This window comes from Anomaloglossus baeobatrachus, chromosome 3 (genome assembly GCF_048569485.1).
Source record: "Anomaloglossus baeobatrachus isolate aAnoBae1 chromosome 3, aAnoBae1.hap1, whole genome shotgun sequence".
Classification (NCBI taxonomy): Eukaryota; Metazoa; Chordata; class Amphibia; order Anura; family Aromobatidae; genus Anomaloglossus; species Anomaloglossus baeobatrachus.
The window spans coordinates 326,022,592-326,046,576 of record NC_134355.1 but is presented as its reverse complement, the minus strand read 5'-3'; the positions used below and the strand labels follow the sequence as shown (position 1 = coordinate 326,046,576).

The following is a 23,985-nucleotide window of genomic DNA, read 5'->3' as shown; positions in this document are numbered from 1 at the left end:
TAATGCAATTTCTTATTATAAAAAAATGAAGAGGCAAACCTTGTGAAAACCAAATGTAAAACCTTTGGCTATGACTTTGTACCACATACAGACCAATATATTTCCTAGGCTGAATCTCATTTTTGCCAAGATGTAGGAGGGAGAATTTTGAAAACAGATGTTCTTTATTGTGCTTGTGGCATAATTCAGTTACTGAAGAATATTTGTCATTTCTGTGTCTAGATAAGATGTATTACTTAAAGGCAATCAGTCACCAGGTTTTGGCTACCACATGTAGAGACAGAGACCCTGATTCCAGCGATGTGTCACTTACTGATCTGTTTTCTGTCAGTTATACTCAGCTCATGAATATGCTGGACTACCTGGCAGCACGCCAAGCAGGCCTCTAATGATAATATACTGCTGATTAAACTGCAATATTAATCAAAACTAAACTAAGCAGCCCAGTAAGTTATACATTGCTGGAATCAGGGTCTCTGTCCCTACATTCTGCTGCTCTCAGATTAGGTGGTAAAACCTGGTGACAGATTCCCTTTAAAGATAGATCTAAGAGTTAGACGTCGATAATACACTTTTTTCTTCAGTACAACAAATGCTGATCCCTTGTGAATTTAACTTATGTTTCATAATCAATATTGTACCCAATGAATAAAAAAAATTCTGTTCAATGTTAAACAATAAAAAGAAGAGAGGCCATTGTAGCATAGCTCTGTCATGAGAGTGAGCCTACATTCTGCACGGGTGAAGGTGTGGGAATCAGCGTTGGATACATCCGTCACCGAGCACACAACATAGTTTTTACATACGACCAGGAAGAGCCTGCCTCTTGTGCAACTTAGACCACACTTTTTCCTTCAGTAGACCCAATATTCTTCTACAACTGTGTAGGACATGATAAAAAATGTATTTCTACTGTACAGTCGGAGGAGAAGAGTAGCTTTATAGAACCGTTTTTGGGAAATGATCAGCAATACTTGCACTTTATTGACCTAATTTGCAGTTTATTCCGGGCTTAGGAGTCCAGAAGGTCCAACCCAGTAAATGACAGCATTTATGTATACAGAAATAATTGTCAATTCTACACAATTGCTAAAGTAGGTCCAACCATTGGACACCCAAGCCCAGAATAAACAGAACGTTAGATCAATACATTACCAGTTTTCCAGGATTGTTTTCTACTAAATCTAAATGAATTCATTCTGTTCCTCAGTCGGGCACAACAGGTATCCAATCTCCACTTTATCGGTGAAGAGAATCAACTCATTGGAACGCCTCCTATATAGGCCATTAAATAGCTGATTTCAGCCCTGCTCATTTTACATTTTCGGAAGAAATAACTGTGGAACAGAAAAGCGCAATAGGGTCTTACCCGGTAGGGAAATAGATAATTGTCAGAAAAGGCACACTAACCTTTTCAGGTTGGTGATCAGCCGCAGCCCCGAGGAGTAGACTTAGATATCCAAGGTTTCAGCGTTTCAGAGATATATCCATCTCCTTCATCAGGACTTCAAAGGAACAATGAATCAATTCATTGTTCCTTTGATGCCCTGATGAAGGAGATGGATATATCTCTGAAACGCGTTGACCTGTATAAACAATAAAGAAATTAAATTAACCTTGTAATCCGTTATTTCAGCGCGGCTTTAAAACCCGATTTCTTGTACCTTGGATATCTACATTTTACATTTTTTACGGTTTTGTCTGAAATGGCCTCAGTGTGAATGTGCGCTTAAACTTGACACATGTACCAGTTTATAGTCCGGCTCATCTACTCGGTTTTACGGCGTTTTTTTTGTACTTCGTACAAAACAGGGGAGTGGCCCCTATTCTGAGCCAAGTATTTCATCTGTAAAACGCTCCATGGATGGGTGTCTAAGTTGGGACCCTGTCCTGCTCTGCCCGTATTCACACGAACGTCACTTGACACGTGGTAAGTTTTTAATACTAGACACAAGTTAGGACTGTCCCAATGGGTACTCCTATTCACGATGGGATGACTTTTATACTTTTTGATCAAATTTGGATCAACTGAAAACCCTATGCTATTTACTTGTTATGCTCATTTTGGTGTTTTTTTGTTTGTTTCTTTCTTTGGTGCTTTTCTCCATTTATGAAAATCTAAACAATGAATCACTGGTGTGTCTAACAGCTGAAACAATGTGATACAACCCAAGGACCTTTTTTGCCTTAAAAGGAAATCATCATCAGGTTTTCCCTATACAAACTGTTGCCACAATGTTAACAACCCCTCCATATCCCCCTAGCAGCACCGCAGACCTTAATAAAAAGCTTTGAAGTTGGCCTGTATGCTTATGAGTGTCAAGTTGTCTGGTGGGCATCTCTGGACCATACAAGGTGCCCCTTCTCTACCTTGTAGCACTGACCCTATGCCTTTGATTCATGTACACAGCTGGCAAAGTCTCACAGACGTACAGCTTTACTCACTATATGGATGAGGTAGAAGACATAATCTACATTAATCTTTGACACAGGAGCAATGATACAAAAAGAGTGGTGCAGACTATGGTCAGAGTGACACCCACTGGACCACTCAAAGGACAGCACTGGAAAACTGCAATGATTTTTTTTTATAAAGGTATGTGGCTGCCCATTATATGTATCAGACAACACAAAGACTTACTGGGTATGTCCTATTCTAATCCCCTTCTTCAGATCAGAATAGGGCAGGATTTCCAATTTTCTGATATCATTCTTGGATCAGTCATTTTCAAGGATGTGTGAATCTATGGGTCTGTCCAACTGAAGATGAGTCAATGTACCTGAAATGTGTAGAATTGATATGGTACAGTACATGCAACTACATCCTACATGTAGATTACGTGACTAAGATTGTGGGCCCCTTTACAGAACATAAAGCACTGAAATTTTCAGGGGGGGTCATCATATGATCACATGACCTGACCAAAAAAACGTATACCATAATTTTTATATATCTAATATATAAAGCTGAGTGTATGTGTGTATGTCTGTATGTCTGTATGTGTGTCTGTCTGTCAGTCAGTCAGTCAGTCAGTCAGTCAGTCAGTCAGTCAGTCAGTCAGTCAGTCAGTCAGTCAGTCAGTCAGTCAGTCTGCTAAAAAAATCCGTACTTTCACATTTACAAATCACAAAAATTTGCACAGTCACCCCATGTGACTCAGGGAGCCTCATAGACTATGTTTTGATGGAAAAATTTAACCTTTGCAGTTGCCCTCAAAAAATCTGCCTCCATTAAAGTCAATGGGGCTGGGAGCTACAGGTCATTAATAGCAGCTCTGATTGGTTGCTAGAGGAACAAAGGACATTCTTAGTATAAAGAAGATTATGTGTGAGGTAATATGATTTCTGTGGAGAGACGGATAGAGAGGAAAGAGACAGAGGCAGAGGCAGACAGACAGAGATAGACAGACACACAGACAGAGAGATAGAGTGAGACAAACACACAGATAGACAGACCGGGAGACAGACAGAGAAACAGACAGAGAGACAGATAGACAGATGCAGACAAAAAATATAGAGACAGAGAGACAGACAAAGAGATACAGAGACAGAAAGGCAAAGAGATACAGAGACAGACAGGTAAAGAGACAGACAGAGAGAGACAGACAGAGACTGGGAGAGAGACAGAGAGACAGTTACTATTCCGGGCAATGCTGGGTACTACAGCTAGTAATTGTATATAGGGTGACTAGTCACAGCATGAATTGAAAAAGAAAACAAAACCAAAACAAAACAAAACCTGGAATGGTACTTTAAAGCGCAGCAGCAATTCCAAGGAGGCTCACGTTATATGAAAGTGAATCTGTTAGTAGGATTTGCCCTCCTAAGTGGGATCTGCCCTAATATGGGCATGTAGGTGATAGGAAGGTGAATAAAATAATACCTTGATATCTGTGATCTGATGAATTTCACTGGAATAAGAGACATCTTTTTCTTACATGCAAACAAGCTGTTCCAGGCTATGAGCGAACATTGATCTGCATGAGAATCTGCCTCCAGAGCTTATTTTTAATAAAACAAGGTGTTATCAGTGTGAGACATGTAACTGGAGAACTAAACTTTCTCTTCTTACACATTTGCTGCAGCTCCCTGAGCTCTGCTGTATTGTAACAATATTGCAGCCCTGACTGCCTGTGAGATGGAGGTTGAAGCTGTGTCAGTTATAATCACACACAGCTCTGCAATGAGAGCAGAGAGCGTTCCGTAACTTAAAGCTTGTGGGTCCCAATGCAGAATCTCTAACAGGGCCCCCAACTATCACAGGTTTTTAATGGTAATGGTCTTTTCATATGGGGGCAAAGGGAGCTTTTGGGCCCCCCTTGTCACTAGGGCCCAGTTGCGATTGTAACCCCTACACCTATTGTAGTTACGGCTCTGCACACTGATAACTCCCCCTTTTATTTAAGCTAAACTTTGGAGGCAGATTCTCATACAGATGAGTGTCCGGCCATTTACATATAAGAAACACATGCATTTCTCTGGAATAAGACTTAGGATCACAGATCTCAAGATATCATTTTTTTTAGCCCATGACCTACATGCCCATACAAATGGAAGGTTGATCCTGCTGATAGTTCCCTTTAAATAGTCTTGTACCTCCCTAAATGTGATCTGTCACCAGTTTCTGCACCTCTAAACTGATAATCCTGTATGTATGATGTCACATTGCATAGCAGATATACTCTAAGGGGCCCTTTGCACACTACGACATCGCAAGCCGATGCTGCGATGTCGTGCGCGATAGTCCCCGCCCCCGTTGCAGCTGCGATATCATGGTGATAGCTGGCATAGCGAACATTATCGCTACGCCAGCTTCACATGCACTCTCCTGCCCTGCGACGTTGCTCTGGCCGGTGACCCGCCTACTTATTAAGGGGGCGGGTCGTGCGGCGTCATAGCGACATCACACGGCAGGCGGCCAATAGAAGCGTAGGGGCGGAAATGAGCGGGACGTAAACATCCCGCCCACCTCTGTCCTTCCGCATAGCCGGCGTGAGCCGCAGGTAGGAGATGTTCCTCGCCCCTGCGGCTTCACACACAGCGATGTGTGCTGCTGCTGGAACGAGGAACAACATCGTAACATCGGTAATTTCCTAATCATGGAAATGACCGATGCTACACTGATGATACGATTACGACGCTTTTGCGCTCGTTAATCGTATGAAAAAGGCTATACACACTACAATATCGCATGCGACGCCGGATGTGCGTCACTTTCAAATTGACCCCACCGACATCGCACCTGCGATGTCGTAGTGTGCAAAGTGCCCCTAAATGCTGTAATGTTAGGGATTTAAACAATATGCTACCAGGCTTATCAAATCCTTCACCAGGTTTTGCTATCACATCTTGATCTAGGAGCACTCCTTGCTGTAGTCCTGATAATCTCACTGCTTTCTCTACTTGATATCTGCCAGTTCTCTGAATGCTGAGCTCTCTATTACCCCAGTCACATCACTGGCTGCTTTCTGAGAAAAATGCCAATCAGTGGTGGGGGCAGGGTTATCCAGAGCTCATGAATTAGTAGTATTACATGGCAGTAGGTTTACTAATCCTCTAGTGATAATCAGTGAATTTATCAAAACTACAGCAAGCAGTCCAGTAAGTGCCACATCACTGGAATCAGGGTCTCTGTCTCTACATTATGCTGCTTTCAGATGAGGTGGCAAAACCCTAGTGTCAGATTCCCTTTAACTACTTTTAGTGCTCATGCATGCACTCAATATTAACCATACTACGGTAATCAAAATATTACAGACAATTATAAAGGTCTCAAAATGGTTCAAGGAAAATTGCTGTGAAAAAAGGAGTTTTCCCATCGGAATTATTCAGTAGGGTGTGGTTTATGCTTATTGTTTCCAAACAATGATTGGGCTTGTAGCAATTTAAGCATTTATGAGTTAATTACGCTAGGTATTGAAATTAAAAATCAAACTTCAAGAGAACCTGTCATCAGAAATATGAATGTTAAAGTAAAGGTATGGGTTAGTAATGGGGGTGTCTGGTGGACACTTCTCCATTACTAACACCTGGGCTTTATGCCAGTTTTCAATTCAAAGCTAATATCAACCCCAAAAGTATTACCTCGATTGCCACCGCACCAGGGCAATTGGAAGAGCCAGGCAATGAGCCAGAATTGGTGCATCTAATGGCACCACTTTTGAGTTGTCTGTGGTCTGCTATTTTAGGCTGGGAGGGGCCAAATAACCATGGACCTTCCCAACCTGATAATATCAGCCCCCAGCTGTTTGCTTTACCTTTGCTGGTTATCAAATATAGAGCCGAGCCCACGAAGATTTTAAAATTATTTAATTTTTAATTTTTTTTAAAATAGTGTGGGATTCCCTCTATTTTTGATAACCATCCAAGGTAAAGCAGACAGATCAGGGCTGCAGCCTGCAGTTGTCTGTTTTACCTGTGCTGGTTATCAAAAATAAGCGGAACCTCACATAAATTTTTATTTTTTTATTCTTTAGTGTATGCAGAAGATGCCTGTATGCTGCATTAAACAATAAAGTTTGTTGATTGGCTACACTGCAGCCTTTCAACAAACTTTATTAGTTTACAAGAAGCACCCAAACTCAAACTTTTTTTTTTTTTTTTAAAAATGTCTGTGCTTGAGTTCAGACTTTACCATTTGGATTCACTAATCCCCATTACGCACATAAGAAAAAACAAAAAACACCAATATTCTTGCAGAGGCTCTTTTACCTCAAGCATGTAAAGATGTATCTGCATGCTGAACAGTACAATCCCAGCAAGTATTGTGTACGGGTCTTATTGAATAGACTAGTACCCATGCATGATACTCACCATGATTTGCACATTTGTCTAGGAAACGTCAACCTGAGAGCAGATGCTTTTTTCTATGCCTCGTGTTTGATTCGGCAGGAGAATTATCCAAAATGTAGCCTTTAAATCAGTTTTCACTAAAAACATATCTAATAAAAGTGCACATATTGCTGCATAATAGTTCTGACATTGGCACATCAGATATTTTGATTGGTGCAGGGCTGGGTGCCGAAATCCTAACAAATCAAAAGCCCAAGTCCAGGGGTGATCAGATCAGTACTGATCGAGCATGGAGAGCTGATCAGACCCAAATGGGCTCATTGGCCAGTTAGGCTCTGCAACCTTTGGTGTGAAAGGACAATTACACTTGATGTCATTTTCATTTTACGATTTTATATTCTATTAAACTGTAAGCAAGGGAACAGTGGTTGGTGTTCCAGGACAGGGACTCACAGTATTAACAATATAGTACAGCACCAGTGAGGATAAGTTAAAATTTTACCTTTATTCTATACATCTAAAACAGTGCCTAAGAAAAATTAAAAATACAAAGGGGTTTGACCTAGCAGGTCACAACACACACATCACCCGAGACTATATGCAAAGCTCAATAGGGCTGAGATTAGGTCCCTTGGGCAAGGTAATCAGAGGGACAGCCAAACAGTTGTGTTGCAAACAGTTTAAAGCATGGCCTGCACTATCAGTGGATAGTATGTAACCAGTATATTAAGGGGTACTTCTCACATAGCGAGATCGCTAGCGAGATCGCTGCTGAGTCACGTTTTTTGTGACGCAGCAGTGACCTCATTAGCGATCTCGCTGTGTGTGACACTGAGCAGCGATCTGGCCCCTGCTGCGAAATCGCTGCTTGTTACACACAATGCTGGTTCATTTTTTGGACGTTGCTCTCCCGCTGTGAAGCACACATCGCTGTGTGTGACAGCGAGAGAGCAACAATCTGAATGTGCAGGGAGCAGAAGCCGGCATCTGGCAGCCTGCGGTAAGCTGTAACCAAGGTAAATATCGGGTAACCAAGCGAAGCCCTTTGCTTGGTTACCCGATATTTGCCTTGGTTACTAGCGTCTGCTGCTCTCAGGCTGTCAGTGCCGGCTCCCTGCTCCTTGCACAAGTAGCCAGAGTACATATCGGGTAAATAAGCAAAGCGGTTTGCTTATTAACCCGATGTGTACTCTGGCTAGGAGTGCAGGGAGCCAGCGCTAAGCAGTGTGCGCTGGTAACCAAGGTAAATATCGGGTAACCAAGCGCTTGGTTACCCGATATTTACCTTAGTTACCAAGCGCAGCATCGCTTCCACGCGTCGCTGCTGCCTGGGGGCTGGTCACTGGTCGCTGGTGAGATCTGCCTGTTTGACAGCTCACCAGCGACCATGTAGCGACGCACCAGCGATCCTGACCAGGTCAGGTCGCTGGTGGGATCGCTGGAGCGTCGCTAAAGTGTGACAGTACCCTAAGGACAGTGGTCCCACTATGTTTAGGCCAGGATCACACAGATTAGATATACAGTAAATGTGGCTCCACACAGGGCACCACAAACATGAGGATATATACTTCCTTCTATCTGTTAACAATACACAGATTAAGCAAAAATAAGAAAGATCTCACCCATTCAGAGGATCTTCTAATGCCTATCACAACATTTCTTGCTGACAGGGTCAGTATGAGGCAGGAATTCCAGAGTGGGATAAACTCACCCTAACCCCCAAGGACGGTCCACAACTGAACCTATTATTGTCCTTGCAAAGAAAGCCCCGCATGGCTCCCGACACGTTTTGTCACTATCAGTGACTCTTCAGGGGACCAAGCATGGGTAACAAATATCAGGGCCAGTAATGGTATGACACCTGCAAGGTCCAACCACCAAATGCTGCAATCCCAGGTGATCAGGTCAGTACTGATCGAGCATGGAGAGCTGATCAGACCCAAATGGGCTCATTGGCCAGTTAGGCTCTGCAACCTTTGGTGTGAAAGGACAATTACACTCGATGTCATTTTCATTTTACGGTTTCTTATTTTATTATTAATAAATATAAGATACAGTACATTCCCTTTAAATAACAAGCACAGAGGACTGTGTATCCGGTGTCCCTTGTGACATTTTATTAGCACAATTACCAGCTATAGGTAGGAAATTATTTATTCATTACAAAGCCATTCAATTTAAAGGACAGAATGAATATAATGAAGCAGTATGTGCTCATGATTACAATGAAAATGCCAAGAGAAAAGCATAGGACAATTACATTTCTGTGTGTTTTTAGCTTCAGGGGGTTGGATGACTACAAGAAATTCTGCACAAACACAGATATGCAGGACAAGAATTTCCACCCAATAGGCACAGAATGCCACTTTAATGCTTCGCTCCATCGTTTAATTAACTGCAGCGGAATGTGGAACTGAAGATGACCTATTTCATGTGCTGACATCAGACAATGGCAGCGTGCAAATGTCCAGCTGTGCTGATATGTCAGGAGAATTATTTCTGCTTTCCGGGGTAGCCTCAAAAAAAGTCCACGGGGCTCTGTACTAAAATAGCCACATATGACACCAAAATGAAAAAGTAGGAGAAAATAAAGACAGAAGAAAAGTGGAAAAAACAACAATAATTGACTTGTTAGAAAACTTACATTCTTCTTCTTTAGGATCTAACTGTGTCACGCTGACTGATAACCGATCAACACGTTCTTGTAGGGAGTTGACTCTGAAGGAGAAACTGTGCGCCTCATTGAAGAGCTCCCCAAATATATCTTCTGCATATTTACCTTGAATACAAAAAAGAAATGACATTACAGAAAAGCAATATCTTGCTACACTGACTACTCAACCAGACCATGAAGACAGGACAGAACACAACATCATAGCAGAGCAGCATGCAAGCCTTACATTACCAAGGTAATGGCAAGCTTTGGATGGAGTCCATCGAGATCAAGCTGTAAATCATAGCACCACTAGACCTTGGAGCAGTAGAAACATGTTCTGTGGAGTGATGACTCACGCTTCTCCATCTGACCATCTGATAGAATTCTGAGGTTAGCAAATGCCAGGAGAACATTGCCTTTCTGAGTGCACTGAGCAAACTGGAAAGTTTGGTGGAGAAGGGATAGCGCTATGTAGTTAATATGTAGCTATCCCTATTATTTTATCCTTATACGAGGGGCTGCTAATAAGTCTTTGACTTTGTGATTGTTTTTGTTTCTATGGTAACGAATGTTACATCAATTGAAAGCATTATCTGTCTAATATATGTTTTCAAAATTTTGTGTTTGTTGCTTATGGCAATAGTGTTCTACGCACGCGGAAAAACAAAATGATGGTGTCTAATGCGATAGGTGATGGCATCTGCGTTCTGGGATAAGGAAGGCATGCTGCTAGTGGACTACCTTCAAAAGGGTTCCACCATCAATGCAAGGTATTACATTGAACTTTTGGACCAATTAAAGGCAGCTCTGAAGGTCAAAAGGCGCGGCAAGCTGTCCAAAGGAATCTTGTTCCTGCAAAACAACTCCTCGGCTCACACTGCACAAGCGACCAAGGCAAAACTGGCAGAGCTGGGCTTTCAGTTAGTTGACCACCCACCTTATTCACCAGATCTAGCTCCCTCTGACTATCATCTGTTTCTAAACCTGAAGAAACACCTCAAGGGTACCAAATTTCACACCATTTCTGATTCCATGGCTGCTGAGTATGCCTGGTTTGAGGCACAACCGAAATCTCTCTTTTTGCTAGGCTTACAGAAGTTCGAATACCGATGTAAGAAGTGTGTTGACATCAGTGGAAAGTATGTGGAATAAATGTAAAGTTTCATCATTTTATCTTGTTTCTTTCTGGGTAAAGTCAAAGACTTATCAGCAGCCCCTCGTAGTCTATGTAAATGTTGGGCACATAAACTATACAGTCTGCACTAAATTTCTTGGCATTATACAATCATTTTTTACAAAATAATCTTTTTCAATTCTTTCATAAAATCTTAAAAAAAGTTGGTCCCCCCAATAAACTGAAATTAAACCGTTTATACATTCATATAGGTGACTTAGCCCCTATAAAAATCATACCTGTTGTGTAGATTTTACTTCTTGTGTTTTACATAAAAACTTTTTCATTAGATATGTAAATGAGGAGGCTTTGGTTGACCCACGGCGTGGCCCAAGAACTAAGTGCACCATTCCGCTCCTTTAATTACAATCCTCCACACCTCACTTTATGTTGATGGACAGCACTCGATTTGGAGGTCTACCTGAATAAAATCTTCAGTCTTGTGCACACTGATACTGCAGGAGCCGCGCACGCACTCAATGTCATTGTGTGCAGGAGCGTTCTTATCCCACTCGCTGCACACAGGATCGCAAAGTAGCTGGAGGATGATGCTGGCAGGAAAGAGATATGAGTGGGAGAACACACTGACACTGCTGGAGCCAGGCACACAGTGTCATTGTGTAAAGATGCATCCTCATCCTCCTCTCCTGTCTGCAGCAACCACTCGCTGCACACAGGCTTACAGATGGCTGATGCTGATAAGAGATGGACTGTGTATTCGTTCAGCTAAAGCAGTGTTGGTGCAGAAGCACCCTCATCTCCCTCTCCTGACAGCCTTGCCTGTCACTGACTATGAAATCCTGTGTGCAGCACGCATCCACTGTAGACAGAGGGATCAGAGCATATCTGAACTGACACGGAGTGCCTTCAGCTCACGCACGGTCAATGTGTGCAAGGCTGAGGATCAATTCTTCAAGTGCTCCAAAAGAAGCACTATCAATCAATATACCGTATATGAATGTCTAAATATTTGAGTCTGGGGGGTGACAGACTCCCTCTAGTCATTCATAAGTATAATGGGTCATGAGAAAAAGACACTTTGTGGTGGCTTTATTTTACAATGCCCATCAAGCTGAAGGTCATACATGGTGACACCTGTCTATCTAAACCTCTTGGAACCTGGACCACCAAGAAAGCTCAAAACACTGTTCAGTTGACAAAAACTGTTGAAAGACATGACTATGATCCCTTAAGATGCCTCCTTCGTAGTGCATGTGCCTTCTGACAAGGTCCTCTTTACCAAAGGGATTAGTGCTAACTAAAAAAGAATACAGATCATACTAGGGAAACCATGCCAGCTCATTCTCAATACAGTGAAATCCTAGGTGCATTGCCCCCTGGGAAATATGCAAATCAAAAAAATCTGTGGAGCCTCTCTTAGGAGTCTCTACACAGACACTAGCCAGATATCCCTCCGGGAAGGACCTAGTCAAGGAGTGGCTCTTTTTAGGAGACCACCATAACCACCATATTAAGTGGACCTTTAAGTCAATATCAAACTCTTTGACAAGTTTAAAGATATGACAAGGGGAATACCAAGGCCAGGTATCCATCCACAGACAGCTGTTTCGGGGTATTGCCCCTCATCAGTGTGGAGTAAGATTCTGGCCAGGTGAGAGCAATGCCTAGTAGACCAACAAGACTAGGCATTGCTCCGACTTTTGTCTTGTTGGTGTACTAGGCATTGCTCTCACCTGGCCAGAATCTTACTCCACACTGATGAGGGTCAATACCCCGAAACAGCTGTCTGTGGATGGATACCTGGCCTTGGTATTCCCCTTGTCATATCTTTAAACTTGTCAAAGAGTTTGATATTGACTAAAAGGTCCACTTAATATGGTGGTTATGGTGGTCTCCTAAAAAGAGCCACTCCTTGACTAGGTCCTTCCCGGAGGGATATCTGGCTAGTGTCTGTGTAGAGACTCCTAACAGAGGCTCCACGGACTTTTTTGATTTTAAACATTTTGTTGTCCTTCCAAAATGGAGTTGAGACAAATTCCAAGGATAAAATAAAACCTCAGATTAAAAAACAGAGTGCAGTGTCAGATACGGTAATATTTATCCCCTTAGTAGTGAATAGATAGAACTGATTGAATTCTCTCTGGTGCCTTGATTAGAGAGAACTGAACATGGAGCTCGCACATGCTTGGTTTGGCTACAAATTTGTGTGCTCTGCATAGGAAGAGGGGAGAAAAATGTCACCAGACACCACAGGTATGAAAATAAAACATGCCCCATCCTTCATTCTCCTGACATACAATGGTAGATATGGGAAACCCCCATACACATTAGATTGCTGGCTAAGCATGCCGAAATTGGCAGGAATGACCGACTTCACACTAATATGTAAGGAGACTGTTAGGCCTTATACATAGAATGAAGTCTGTGGAACAGTACATACAACCAAATGACCTGCATGTTCTACTACTAGACATGCTCCTTCAGGGGATATTCTTCCTTAAAAACATACCGTATTTTTTGGACCATAAGACGCACTTGTTCCCCCCAAAAATGTTGGGAGAGAGTGGGGGGTGCGTCTTATGGTCTTAATGTAGCTGCGGGAAATGAGGGCGCTGCGGTGGAGCGGGTCATCGGGGGCACGAGCAGGCTGTAGAAGCCTGCCGTGACCACGTGGGCCCGCTCATTACATATGCACGCCCATCATCCCGCCCATCTCTCATCAGGTGGGCGGGTTGATGGGCGGGGGTGTGTGCGCATAATTAACAGCCGGCCGCATGATCACCCCTGGCAACTGCAGCTTGGAGTGATCATGTGCGGCTGTATTAACTGCCCCCCCGTGCATCATCATCAGCGCGGGGTGCAGTGAATAACTGTACTCACCCATCACAGTGTGTGGAGCCGTCCCCCTGCAGCATCGCAATGTCTTCCTTCCATTCTGTGCCGGTCAGCTGATCTGTGTAGAAAGCGAGGAGCACAGCGATGACATCATCACTGTGCACGCCGCTAGTGTCCACACAGATCAGCTGACCGGCACAGACAGGAAGGAAGACATAGCGATGCTGCAGACAACGGTGACGGCTCCACTCAGTGGTGCTGCAGCTGAGACAGAGAGGAAGATGATCGGTGCTGCAGGGAGTGAGGAAGGGTGAGTATAAACGTTTATTTTTTTTTCTGTGCTATAAGATACAGGCCATATACCAGGATGGGGGTATTTTATGAGCAGGATGGGGGTATATTATGAGCAGGATGGGGGTATATGAGCAGGATGGGGGGTATATAGCAGGATGAGGGTATATTAGCAGGATGGATGAGGGTATATAAGTAGGATGAGGTATATGAGCAGGATGGGGGTATATGAGCAGGATAGGGGTATATGAGCAGGATGGATGGGGGTATATGAGTAGGATGGGGGTATATGAGCAGGATGTGGGGTATATAGCAGGATGGGGGTATATGAGCAGGATGGATGGGGGTATATGAGCAGGATGGGGGTATATGAGCAGGATGCTGGTATATGAGCAGGATGCTGGTATATGAGCAAGATGGATGGGGGTATATGAGCAGGATGGATGGGGGTATATGAGCAGGATGGGGGTATATGAGCAGGATCATATACAAGGCAGGAGGATCATTTCCAGAATGGGCTACCTTAGTACATAATTTGGGGACATTATTCCCATAACAGTGTCAGTAGCAGATCCTCGCCCCATAACAGTGTGTCATGACCACATTTTTTAGTTAAAAATTTATTTTCCTATTTTTCTCCTCTAAAACCAGGGTGCATCTTATGGTCCGAAAAATACGGTAATAATACCGCTAAACCTACAATGTCCAATCAGATTTGTAAATTGAGCCTCATTGTTTCCATGGCTACTCTAAGGGTACCGTCACACTTTAGCGACGCACCAGCGATCCCACCAGCGATCCGACCTGGTCAGGATCGCTGGTGCTTCGCTACCGGGTCGCTGGTGAGCTGTCAAACAGGCAGATCTCACCAGCGACAAGTGACCAGCCCCCAGCGACGTGGAAGCGATGCTGCGCTTGCAGGGAGCCGGCGTCTGGAAGCCGCGGACACTGGTAACCATCGGGTATGGTTACCCGATATTTACCTTGGTTACCAGCGCACACCGCTTAGTGCTGGCTCCCTGCACTCGTAGCCACAGTACACATCGGGTTAATAAGCAAACCTTTGCTTATTTACCCGATGTGTAATCCGGCTATGTGTGCAGGGAGCAGGGAGCCGGCACTGGCAGCGTGAGAGCGGCGGACGCTAGTAACTAAGGTAAATATCGGGTAACCACCTTGGTTACCCAATGTTTACCTTGGTTACAGCTTACCGCAGGCTGCCAGACGCCGGCTCCCTGCACATTCAGATTGTTGCTCTCTCGCTGTCACACACAGCGATGTGTGCTTAACAGCGGGAGAGGAACAATAAAAAAAATGAACCAGCACTGTGTGTAATGAGCAGCGATCTCACAGCAGGGGCCAGATCGCTGCTCAGTGTCACACACAGCGAGATCGCTAATGAGGTCACTGCTGCGTCGCTCATCACTGATCTCGCTATGTGAGAAGTACCCCTAAATTGTGTGTTATCACAACCCACAAGACACTGCGTAGTAACTGAATCTGACTCCTTTAAGGAGGACCTGTCACGATGTCAAGAGGGCCATTTTTGGTCTGGTTTAATTACTTCTGCTCCCCTGAATATTCTGTTTTTTTATCATCATATGGTTCCAGAGATATAGTCGTTTTCATTTAGTTCTAGTTTTTATGGTCTTTACAAGGGTGTGTGGATAATAGATTTTCTGGGGCATGTCCTTAGACTTTTCGGCATTATTACTTTGTGGGAACTGTTCACTGGGCAAAGACCATACCAGTTAGTGTCGCGGGCGGAGGAGGGGACGCTGCGCTCTCCCTCTGCTCGGGTCCGGCTGCCGCTGCTGCTGCGGCCTCTGCTGCTCGATGGCTCGAGCGATGTGCCGGATCCCGGGGACTCGAGCGGCACTCCTCGCCCGTGAGTGAAAAGGGGGCTTGGTTTAGGGGATTTATTGTCCGTGACGCCACCCACGGTTGTGGTGATTGTGTGGACACCACCGCTGCTCTGTATGGGGATCCCGGGAGTGATGGTATGGAGCAGCTAGATGTTGGCCCTCCCCTCCGTGGGTAGGGGGGTTGGTGGTCCCGGGGCCCGATGATGGAAAGTTAAGATGGTTGACAGGCGGGTTATGGGGCCTGTTGAGGTGCAGGGGCGCAGGGGCAGCGCTGTGCCGCACGGCACGGAGGTACTCACTCAGCCCAAGGATGATGACACAGTTCACGGTAAACAAGCAGCTGGTTGGACGGCTCCCTCGGACGGCTGCGGTGTTGATGTTCCCTGCAAGTTAGCGGTGACTGTCTCTTTCCTGCACCTAAATACGGTTCTTGGTAGCGATGGATTCCCACCGGTAACCCGCTCCCCAGCTTGGATATGAGCCGGAGGAGCCCCTCTTTTGCCCGCAGGCGCTGGCCCTGAGAAACTGGTGCCTTGGCGGTGGCGGTGTCTCTCTAATATGGTTGGACGGTTGCCTTCAATCGGGACTTTGGCTGTTGGGAGACCCAGGAGGTCCCCTTCACTGACGGATTTGGCAAATTCACGGCGACTCCTAGCCTTGCCGGGATCCGAAAGGCCCCTGCCAATGGTGCTGGCTTCTCTTCGTATACCGCTCCGGTACCGCCGGGCCACCACCCGTCCACGGTCCTTTCGGCAACCTCTGATCAGCCTCTCCTGCAAACGGTCACCGCCGTCTGCCAACCTTGCTGTCTCAGTCCGGGGCACACACCCGGACGAACTTCAGGCTCTTAACTGTCACTTTCTCTTCCACCTTAACTCCTCTCTCTTGCTCCTCTACCACCTCCCTCTCACTTCAAACTCTAAACTTCATCTCCTGGTTTTCCCGCCTCCAGGACTGTGAACTCCTCGGTGGGCGGAGCCAACAGCCTGGCCCACCCCCTGGTGTGGACATCAGCCCCTGGAGGAAGGCAACAAGGATTTTTTTTTGTTCTGACCTTGGTGTTCCTGCAGGGAATGTGGGGTGTGTGGTGGTGTCATGACCTGTGACCCCTGGCTTGCCCAGGGCGTCACATTAGCACTAAATAGAAGGGTCCCTATCTCTGGAACCAAATGGTGGATTAAAAAAGAAAAAAAAAAAAGGATTTAGAGGAGCAAGGAGACTAAAATAACAGCAAAAATTGCTCACTTCAGACTGGTGGACAGTCTTTAAACCCTTATCTAAGTGGCTAGTGTCATCTCCTCAAACAGAATCCAGCAAACTCACCGATTGACTGCAGCACCATCGATGTGATATCAAGGTTGCAAACAACAACACACAATGGGAGCAGCGGTGGAGATCCAGTGTTGGAGTATTTGAACTTCTGTTGCTATCATTTTACCACAAACATCCCATCCAAATTTGCCTCCCCTTGTCACTGTCCAAACTAGCAAATAGTTTAAAGGGGCTGTTCCCATTCAGATAATGTTTGGCTAGAGCTACAGTTTGCAAAAAATGACAAACTGTGCTATAATCACCTTCCCCAGGTCCACCGTTGAATCTCCACCACCGCTCCCATTGTCTGCGGCCATGACGTCACTTTGACAGCATGGCAGCCTATTAGTAAGCTCAGCAACTCTAAAGGGGCCATTCCGTTCAACAGCCTGACGCTAGCACCATAGCCAATACCAGACAGTGGAGGACTCCCTGGTGGACCGAGACAAGGAAAGTACAGCGAAGTTTGATATATTTTAAAAAACTGTAGCTGAGGCTGAATATTATCTAAAGGCAACAACTCTTAATAAATCTTCCTTCTTTAATTTTGATTCTTCATTATTCTTTAAAAATTAAATGCTGAAATCTGCAGTCATAGCTGGGATGGCCACAGCAAGGTATGGGACCTCCTGCCCACTAGTTCAGCAATCGGTGGAGAGGGGGGGGTGAAGCTAGACAATGGGGAGTTAGGACACACACACATACACATACACAGGAGTCGGAGACAGTCAGTGACAGGGGGCTGCGAACAAGTGAGGAGTGTGGAGAGAAGACTGTCGCTGAGGAGAGAGCTGCACCATAGCTCCCTCAGGACCGAGCGTAGAGAATAGGGTGCGAAACCCTTGGCTCGGTGTATACTGCAAGTCCCGCCAGCAGAATCCACGTGGCAGAAGATTTCAAGTCTTCTGGCCCACACAAAGTGCCCGGGGCACAGCAGCATACTAGAGCCAAGAGCCATGACAAAAGAGCGTCACCAGTAAATAACTCGTGCTGCCTGCCATGCGGGACAGGAACGGAGCCAATACAAGGACCCAGGACCCAGCGTTGCCTCAAGCCGCAGGGACTCACAACACAGCGCAAGTAGGAATGACTCACAGAAAGAAACACCGGCTCTGACCTCCGAACTATCCAGGACCGGCTGGAGACCATGACAGCGCAGTCCGGCACTCCAGAGGCAGTGATACTACAGTGAGTAAAGAACTTTGATTGCAACCTGTGTCATCCCATCCTTCCCGCGCCCTACCTGCGCCTTAGATGCACTGCAGCAGGAGACTACTACTCTCAACCTCCCTGGGGCCTGAGCTCTGCCTGTGGAGAGCTACACCAACCAAGCTGCGCTACCATCTGCCCCAGAGGACACCTCCCGCAGCAGCGGGTCCTATGTTAGCCGCAAACCACCGGTGGTGTCACGAATACAAACACGGCCGGGGTCACGGAACCGGGCCAGGTCACTGTGACATCCCAATCCCCCTTACACCATTCCGGTGACTAGTAACCCCCCAGACCCCGTGGGCGTGTCAGTTATACAGAACTAAGCATTCAGAGTTTGGTAGATGTGCAGAAGATTAACCAGTCATTTTATCAAAACTGCAGCAGCCGAGTAAGTGACATCGCTGAAATCAGGGTCTCTTTTCCTACATTATGCTGCTCTCAGGGTAGCAAAATGCTGGTGACAGATTCCCTTTAAATGATACAAAATGTTTTGTGTGAAATATAGACATATGCTGAAGATTGAAGTCATTTTTGAAAAATGATTTGTTCAGTTTTCAGCTGAACCTTAATTTGTAGAATGAATTACCGTATTTTTAGCAGAGCTCCTAATTCTTTTACCTGCTGATTCTATTATTCTCCAGCTTTCCTTCTTTGACAGCTGGCAGCCCTTTATGTTTCATGGCGGTTATTTAACCCATTTGCTGCACTGCACAAACCACCAAATTATTCCAGAAAGAATCATTTCAAAATTGTATTTTAAAATGTAATCATCATTCTGGAGATAGTAAAGAGGATAATGACTGGTTTTACACCTCCCCGCAGAACTGCTGTGGTGGTGGCAGCTCTGAGCGGCTGAATCTTGGCAGGCAGGAGCCATTCCGTAATGAGTGTCTATATAACTATTTCATGGCCTCTACGGACACTGCTGTATAAATTCAGTAACACTAGATGAACAGTTTCTAAGAATGTGTGATAGGTGGACCCATCACAAAGTCAGATGACATCTATCAACACCCTCCCAAAATATTGTCTTTAACACCCCTTAATGACCGCGGGCGGTAAAATGACGTCCTAGCGGTCATAGGGTTAATCTCCCGCTGCTGCCGCCTGCCAGGCACAAGCGGATTCGTTATCCGCCCATGCCGTTTAACCCATTAAATGGCGCTGTCAATAAGTGACAGCGCCATTATAATCGCGATTGCGGTAAACGTTTACATACCGCCAAAACCGGAAGTCACGTGACGTGATTGCGTCACTTCCAGTGGTTGTCATGGTAGCACAGGGTGATGTGATGACTCCTGTAGCTCACATGACTCACTTACCGTTTCACCCGACCGAGACCTGGGTGAGACAGCAAATGAGTATATCTGCTGTTGACAGCTGTGTAGCTCTGATCAGCAGATATGGCAGAGCGATCACACTGCTGATCCATATAGTCCCCTAGGGGACCTAGTAAAATTAAAAAAAAAAAAAAAAAAAAAAGAAGTTTCAAATAAAGTTTTCAAAAATTTAAAAAAAAAAAATAAAATAAAAAACCTAAAACGTTCAACTCACCCCCTTTCACCCAATTGAAAATTAAAGGGTTAAAAAAAAAAAATATACACATATTTGCCATCGATGAGTTCAGAAATGCCCGATCAAAATATAAAATCAATTAATCTAATCGGTAAACGGCGTAGCGGCAAAAAAAAATCCAAACGCCAAAATTACGCTTTTTGGTCGCCACAAATTTTGCGCTAAATGCAATAACAGGCGATCAATCCGTAGCATCTGCGCAAAAGTGGTATCATTAAAAACGTCAGCCTAAGAAGCAAAAAATAAGCCGTCACTGAGCCATAGATCCCGAAATTTAAGAACGCTATGGTAACGGAATATGGCATAAAATGTGTGCCACTTTTTTCAGAAAAACGTCTGATTTTTTTTAACCCCTTAGATAAAAGTAAACCTATACATGTTTGGTGTCTACGAAATCACAATGACCTGTGGCATCACACCCACACATCAGTTTTACCATATAGTGAAGACAGTGAATAAAATATCTGAAAAACATTAGTGCTATCGCACATTTTATGCAATTTTTCCACATTTGGAATTTTTTTGCCGTTTTCCATTACACTATATGGTAAAACTCATGGTTTCATTTAAAAGTACAGCTCGTTCCACAAAAAACGAGCCCTCACATGATCATATTGATTGAAAAATAAAAAAGTTCCGTTACTCGGAAGAAGAATGGCGGAAAAAAAAAACGGAAAGCGCAAAATCGGCCGGTTGTGAAGGGGATAACCTTTTCATGATGCAACATGTGATGGGCCAAGATACCAAAATACTTTTTGGTATGCTGCATTCTGTGACGTGAAACGTACATGCCTTTTTTTTGGGGTAGTCTGAGGTGTCATTTTTTTCAGCTAAAGCCAGAAGTGGATCCAGCAGGAAGGAGATTGATATGTCCTTCATAGGCATTTCCCATTCTTTTTAATTACACTTCTAGGGTAAACTAAAAAACAGCATCAGAATCTGCAAAGAAAAGCCTGTATGCCTCAAGCTGAAAAATATTTGTTTATTCCTATTCAACCCCAGTTTATTTTTTAACAGATTCGGTGCCAATTTAAGGCCATGAATATGATCTTTTTGTGGCCTCTTTAAAGGTAATCTGTCAGGTGCTTTGTTGTACACTACTATGTTATCATTAAATAGGGCTTACAACATCAGTACATTTTATAGCTCTACCTCATCCGGTTATCTTGCTGTAAGCTCTGTAGAATTCAGTGCATGCTAGTCAAGTCTATGTAAATACAATTTACATATTCACTGCTCCTCCAGAGTGCATTCACTATCACTGCTGATAGGTGGGAGGAAGTATGGGTGGGGACAGCAGTGCAAATTCAGTTCAGATTTACTGTCACTGATGCCTGCACTGAGAGGTGGGAAAGGGAGCAGTGCATATGCAGTTTGGATTTACATACATTTGACTAGTTACTACATCACACTAAATTCAACGAACTTACAAGATAACAGGAAAAGGGAGAGCTATAAAAGATACTGATTCTGAAAGGTCTCCTAAGGCCTTATTTATAGATAAAATTAGTATTGCACTACAAAATCCCGTGACAGATTTCCCTCCATTGGCTCCCAATCTTCCATCATATCCAATTCAAACTACTAACACTGACCTACAAAGCCATTCATAATCGGTCTCCTCCGTATATCTCTGAACTAATCTCTCGCTACACTCCAAAACGTAATCTCCGATCCTCCCAAGATCTCCTTCTCTCCTCCTCTGGCATTCGCTCCTCATGCAACCGCCTCCAAGACTTCTCCCGAACATCCCCAGTCTTCTGGAACTTGCTGCCTCACCACGTCAGACTATCTACTACACTTGCAAGCGTCAAACGGAACATGAAAACTCATCTGTTCAGAAATGCCTATAATCTTCAATGACCCCACTGCCTCACCACTGTGTGGAGCTGCCGCCTCACCACCGTGCGGAATTGCCGCCTCACCACCGTGCGGAATTGCCGCCTCACCACCGTGCGGAATTGCCGCCTCACCACCGTGCGGAGCTGCCGCCTCACCACCGTGCGGAGCTGCCGCCTCACCCCCGCGTGGAGCTGCCGCCTCACCACCGTGCGGAGCTGCCGCCTCACCACCGTGCAAAGCTGCCGCCCAACCTACGCCCCTCCTACTGTCTCCTCCTCAAAATCCTATCGAATGTAAGCCCGCAAGGGCAGGGCCCTCTTTCCTCTGTACTAGTCTGTCTATTGTAACTTGTATATGTATTCTGTATGTAACCCCCTTCTCATGTACAGCACCATGGAATTAATGGTGCTCTATAAATAAATAATAATAATAATAATAAAAATAATAATAATAAAAAAAAACATTAGTATATATATCGAAATATATATAACTACAATTATACCAGGCAATTTTTCAAACGCCAATAATATAGAGAAAAGAGGACGGCATAAAGGTTTGATTTTTCAGCTTTAATATTGGAGCACTGCGTTTCTTATATATATATATATATATATATATATATATATATATATATATATATATATATATATATATATATATATATATATATATACACATACATACATACATACATACATATACATAAACACAGCTTTGTGGACACCAAGTTCTCTCTTTTTTTGATAGGATATCTGGAGTTGCTATAGTATATAGGGTTTACAAAATGCGAATTTGGAATTATATAGGATTTACAAAATGTAGTTGTGTAGTTGTTTGGTTTTTTTTTTAAATTATTTATTTTATACTATTTGGTCTGAGGTAGGCAGGGAACACACAATGTTCCAATGATTCATTATAGGGTATATGCCAGACTGCTCACGACAAAGAAAAAAATTAGATAATCCAGCACCAAAGTCTATAAAATCTGTAATTTATTTGAATGTAATTCAAAATCACAAAATAAGATTAAAAAAAAAAAATAGTAAAAAAATAGTTTTCAACAAATCTTATCATTTGGTATGATCAAATATCTATGAAAAAAGACGTGTATTGTCCAAAACACGTAAGTGATGATTATGATTAGAGGGTTTGTTGAAAAATTATTTACTCACGTTTTTCTCTTTTTTGTGATTTTAACTGGATTCAAATAAATTCCAAATGTTATAGAATTTGGTGCTGGATTATCTACTTTTTTTTCTTGTCTAATCCAAGGATATCAGCCTCGCTGATCTGTAGACCTACAGAATTTGGATCTGGACTTATTTCTACTACTGGTGAACTGATGTTTTTGCTTTTGTTCTTAGGCTATGTGCGCACGTTGCGTTCTGTCCCTGCAGAAATTTCTGCAGCGATTTGAACAGCACACGTGCGCTTCAAATCGCTGCAGTAACAAAAGCCGATTTCATGCGCTCTGCATGTAGCCCCTCCCAGCCCCTGCCATAGACAGAGCGGGGGCTGCATGCAGAGTGCACGAAGAAGTGACATGTTACTTCTTAGAATGCGCGCTTCGGGCAGCAGCCGAAGCGCTGCGCTCTAATACGCCATGTGCGCACGTCTCCTGCACAATCTTCATAGATTGTGCATGAGACGCAGGATGTATGCAGTTATGCTGCGGTGCAGATCGCAGCGTAACTGCAAGCAATTACGCAACGTGCGCACATATCCTTAGGCTGCTCACAGTAGCACCAGCAACATGCGACCTGGTCTTGTGTTGAAAAACCGCTCCTGAGACATTTTGTACAAATAGCCGTATCACTGGTTCCAAGACCAAATCCATGTAATGTGAGCTGTTTGTAAACCTGGAATGAAGATTGGAGGTGTTTGAGGGGGTAAGGTGAAAAAAATGTGGAAAGGTTCAAGGGGTATGAAAACTTTTTCAAGACACTATGTGTGATTGACTTTAAGCTAAACTCATAATTATAGTTCTTGTCTGAACCAGACACTATAGTGTATATTCCGCATGCACACAGAAGTATTGAAATCAAAATATACTTACTCAAGCTGCTAAGCTGCCTAATAATATTTGCCAAAGAAATATTGGTGACACATTCTAATTCATTCTTGATCCCCCTGGGCAGGGCAGTGTGGCACAAATGCCTGGGGTCGATGTTTCTTTTAACGAGTGGCATCCTTTGTCAGAGAGGAGAGTATCTCACCTGTAACAACAGATACAATATTAAATGTGGCTGTAAAGTGTTATCATAGTTATACAAATGCATAGTTACTTTTCAAAATATTTTCAGACAGTTTTTGTTTTTTTTCTTCGGTCTGATATATGTCAAAGTTGTACATATATACGCCGCCAGTAATACCCTGAACTGAAACGATCTTATAACGCAATACTTTTTCATTTTTCAAGAGAGCACATGTTGAAGTATCTAGCAGGCCGTCACATTAAATTGGTGCACATA

General features: G+C 44.0%; 1 protein-coding gene across 2 annotated transcripts in view; it reads right to left on the bottom strand.

The window, feature by feature from the left end:
* Positions 1 to 23,985, bottom strand: part of WASF1 (WASP family member 1) — a 223,208-nt gene that overhangs the window by 111,389 nt on the left and 87,834 nt on the right. For both annotated transcript variants that reach the window (XM_075340055.1, XM_075340056.1), the window contains exons 2-3: positions 23,571 to 23,730; positions 9,437 to 9,571 (exon numbers count right to left, since the gene is read on the bottom strand). In XM_075340055.1, coding sequence (XP_075196170.1) covers positions 9,437 to 9,571; positions 23,571 to 23,703 — 268 coding nt within the window. In that variant the 5' untranslated portion in view covers positions 23,704 to 23,730. The remainder of the gene's footprint in view (positions 1 to 9,436; positions 9,572 to 23,570; positions 23,731 to 23,985) is intronic.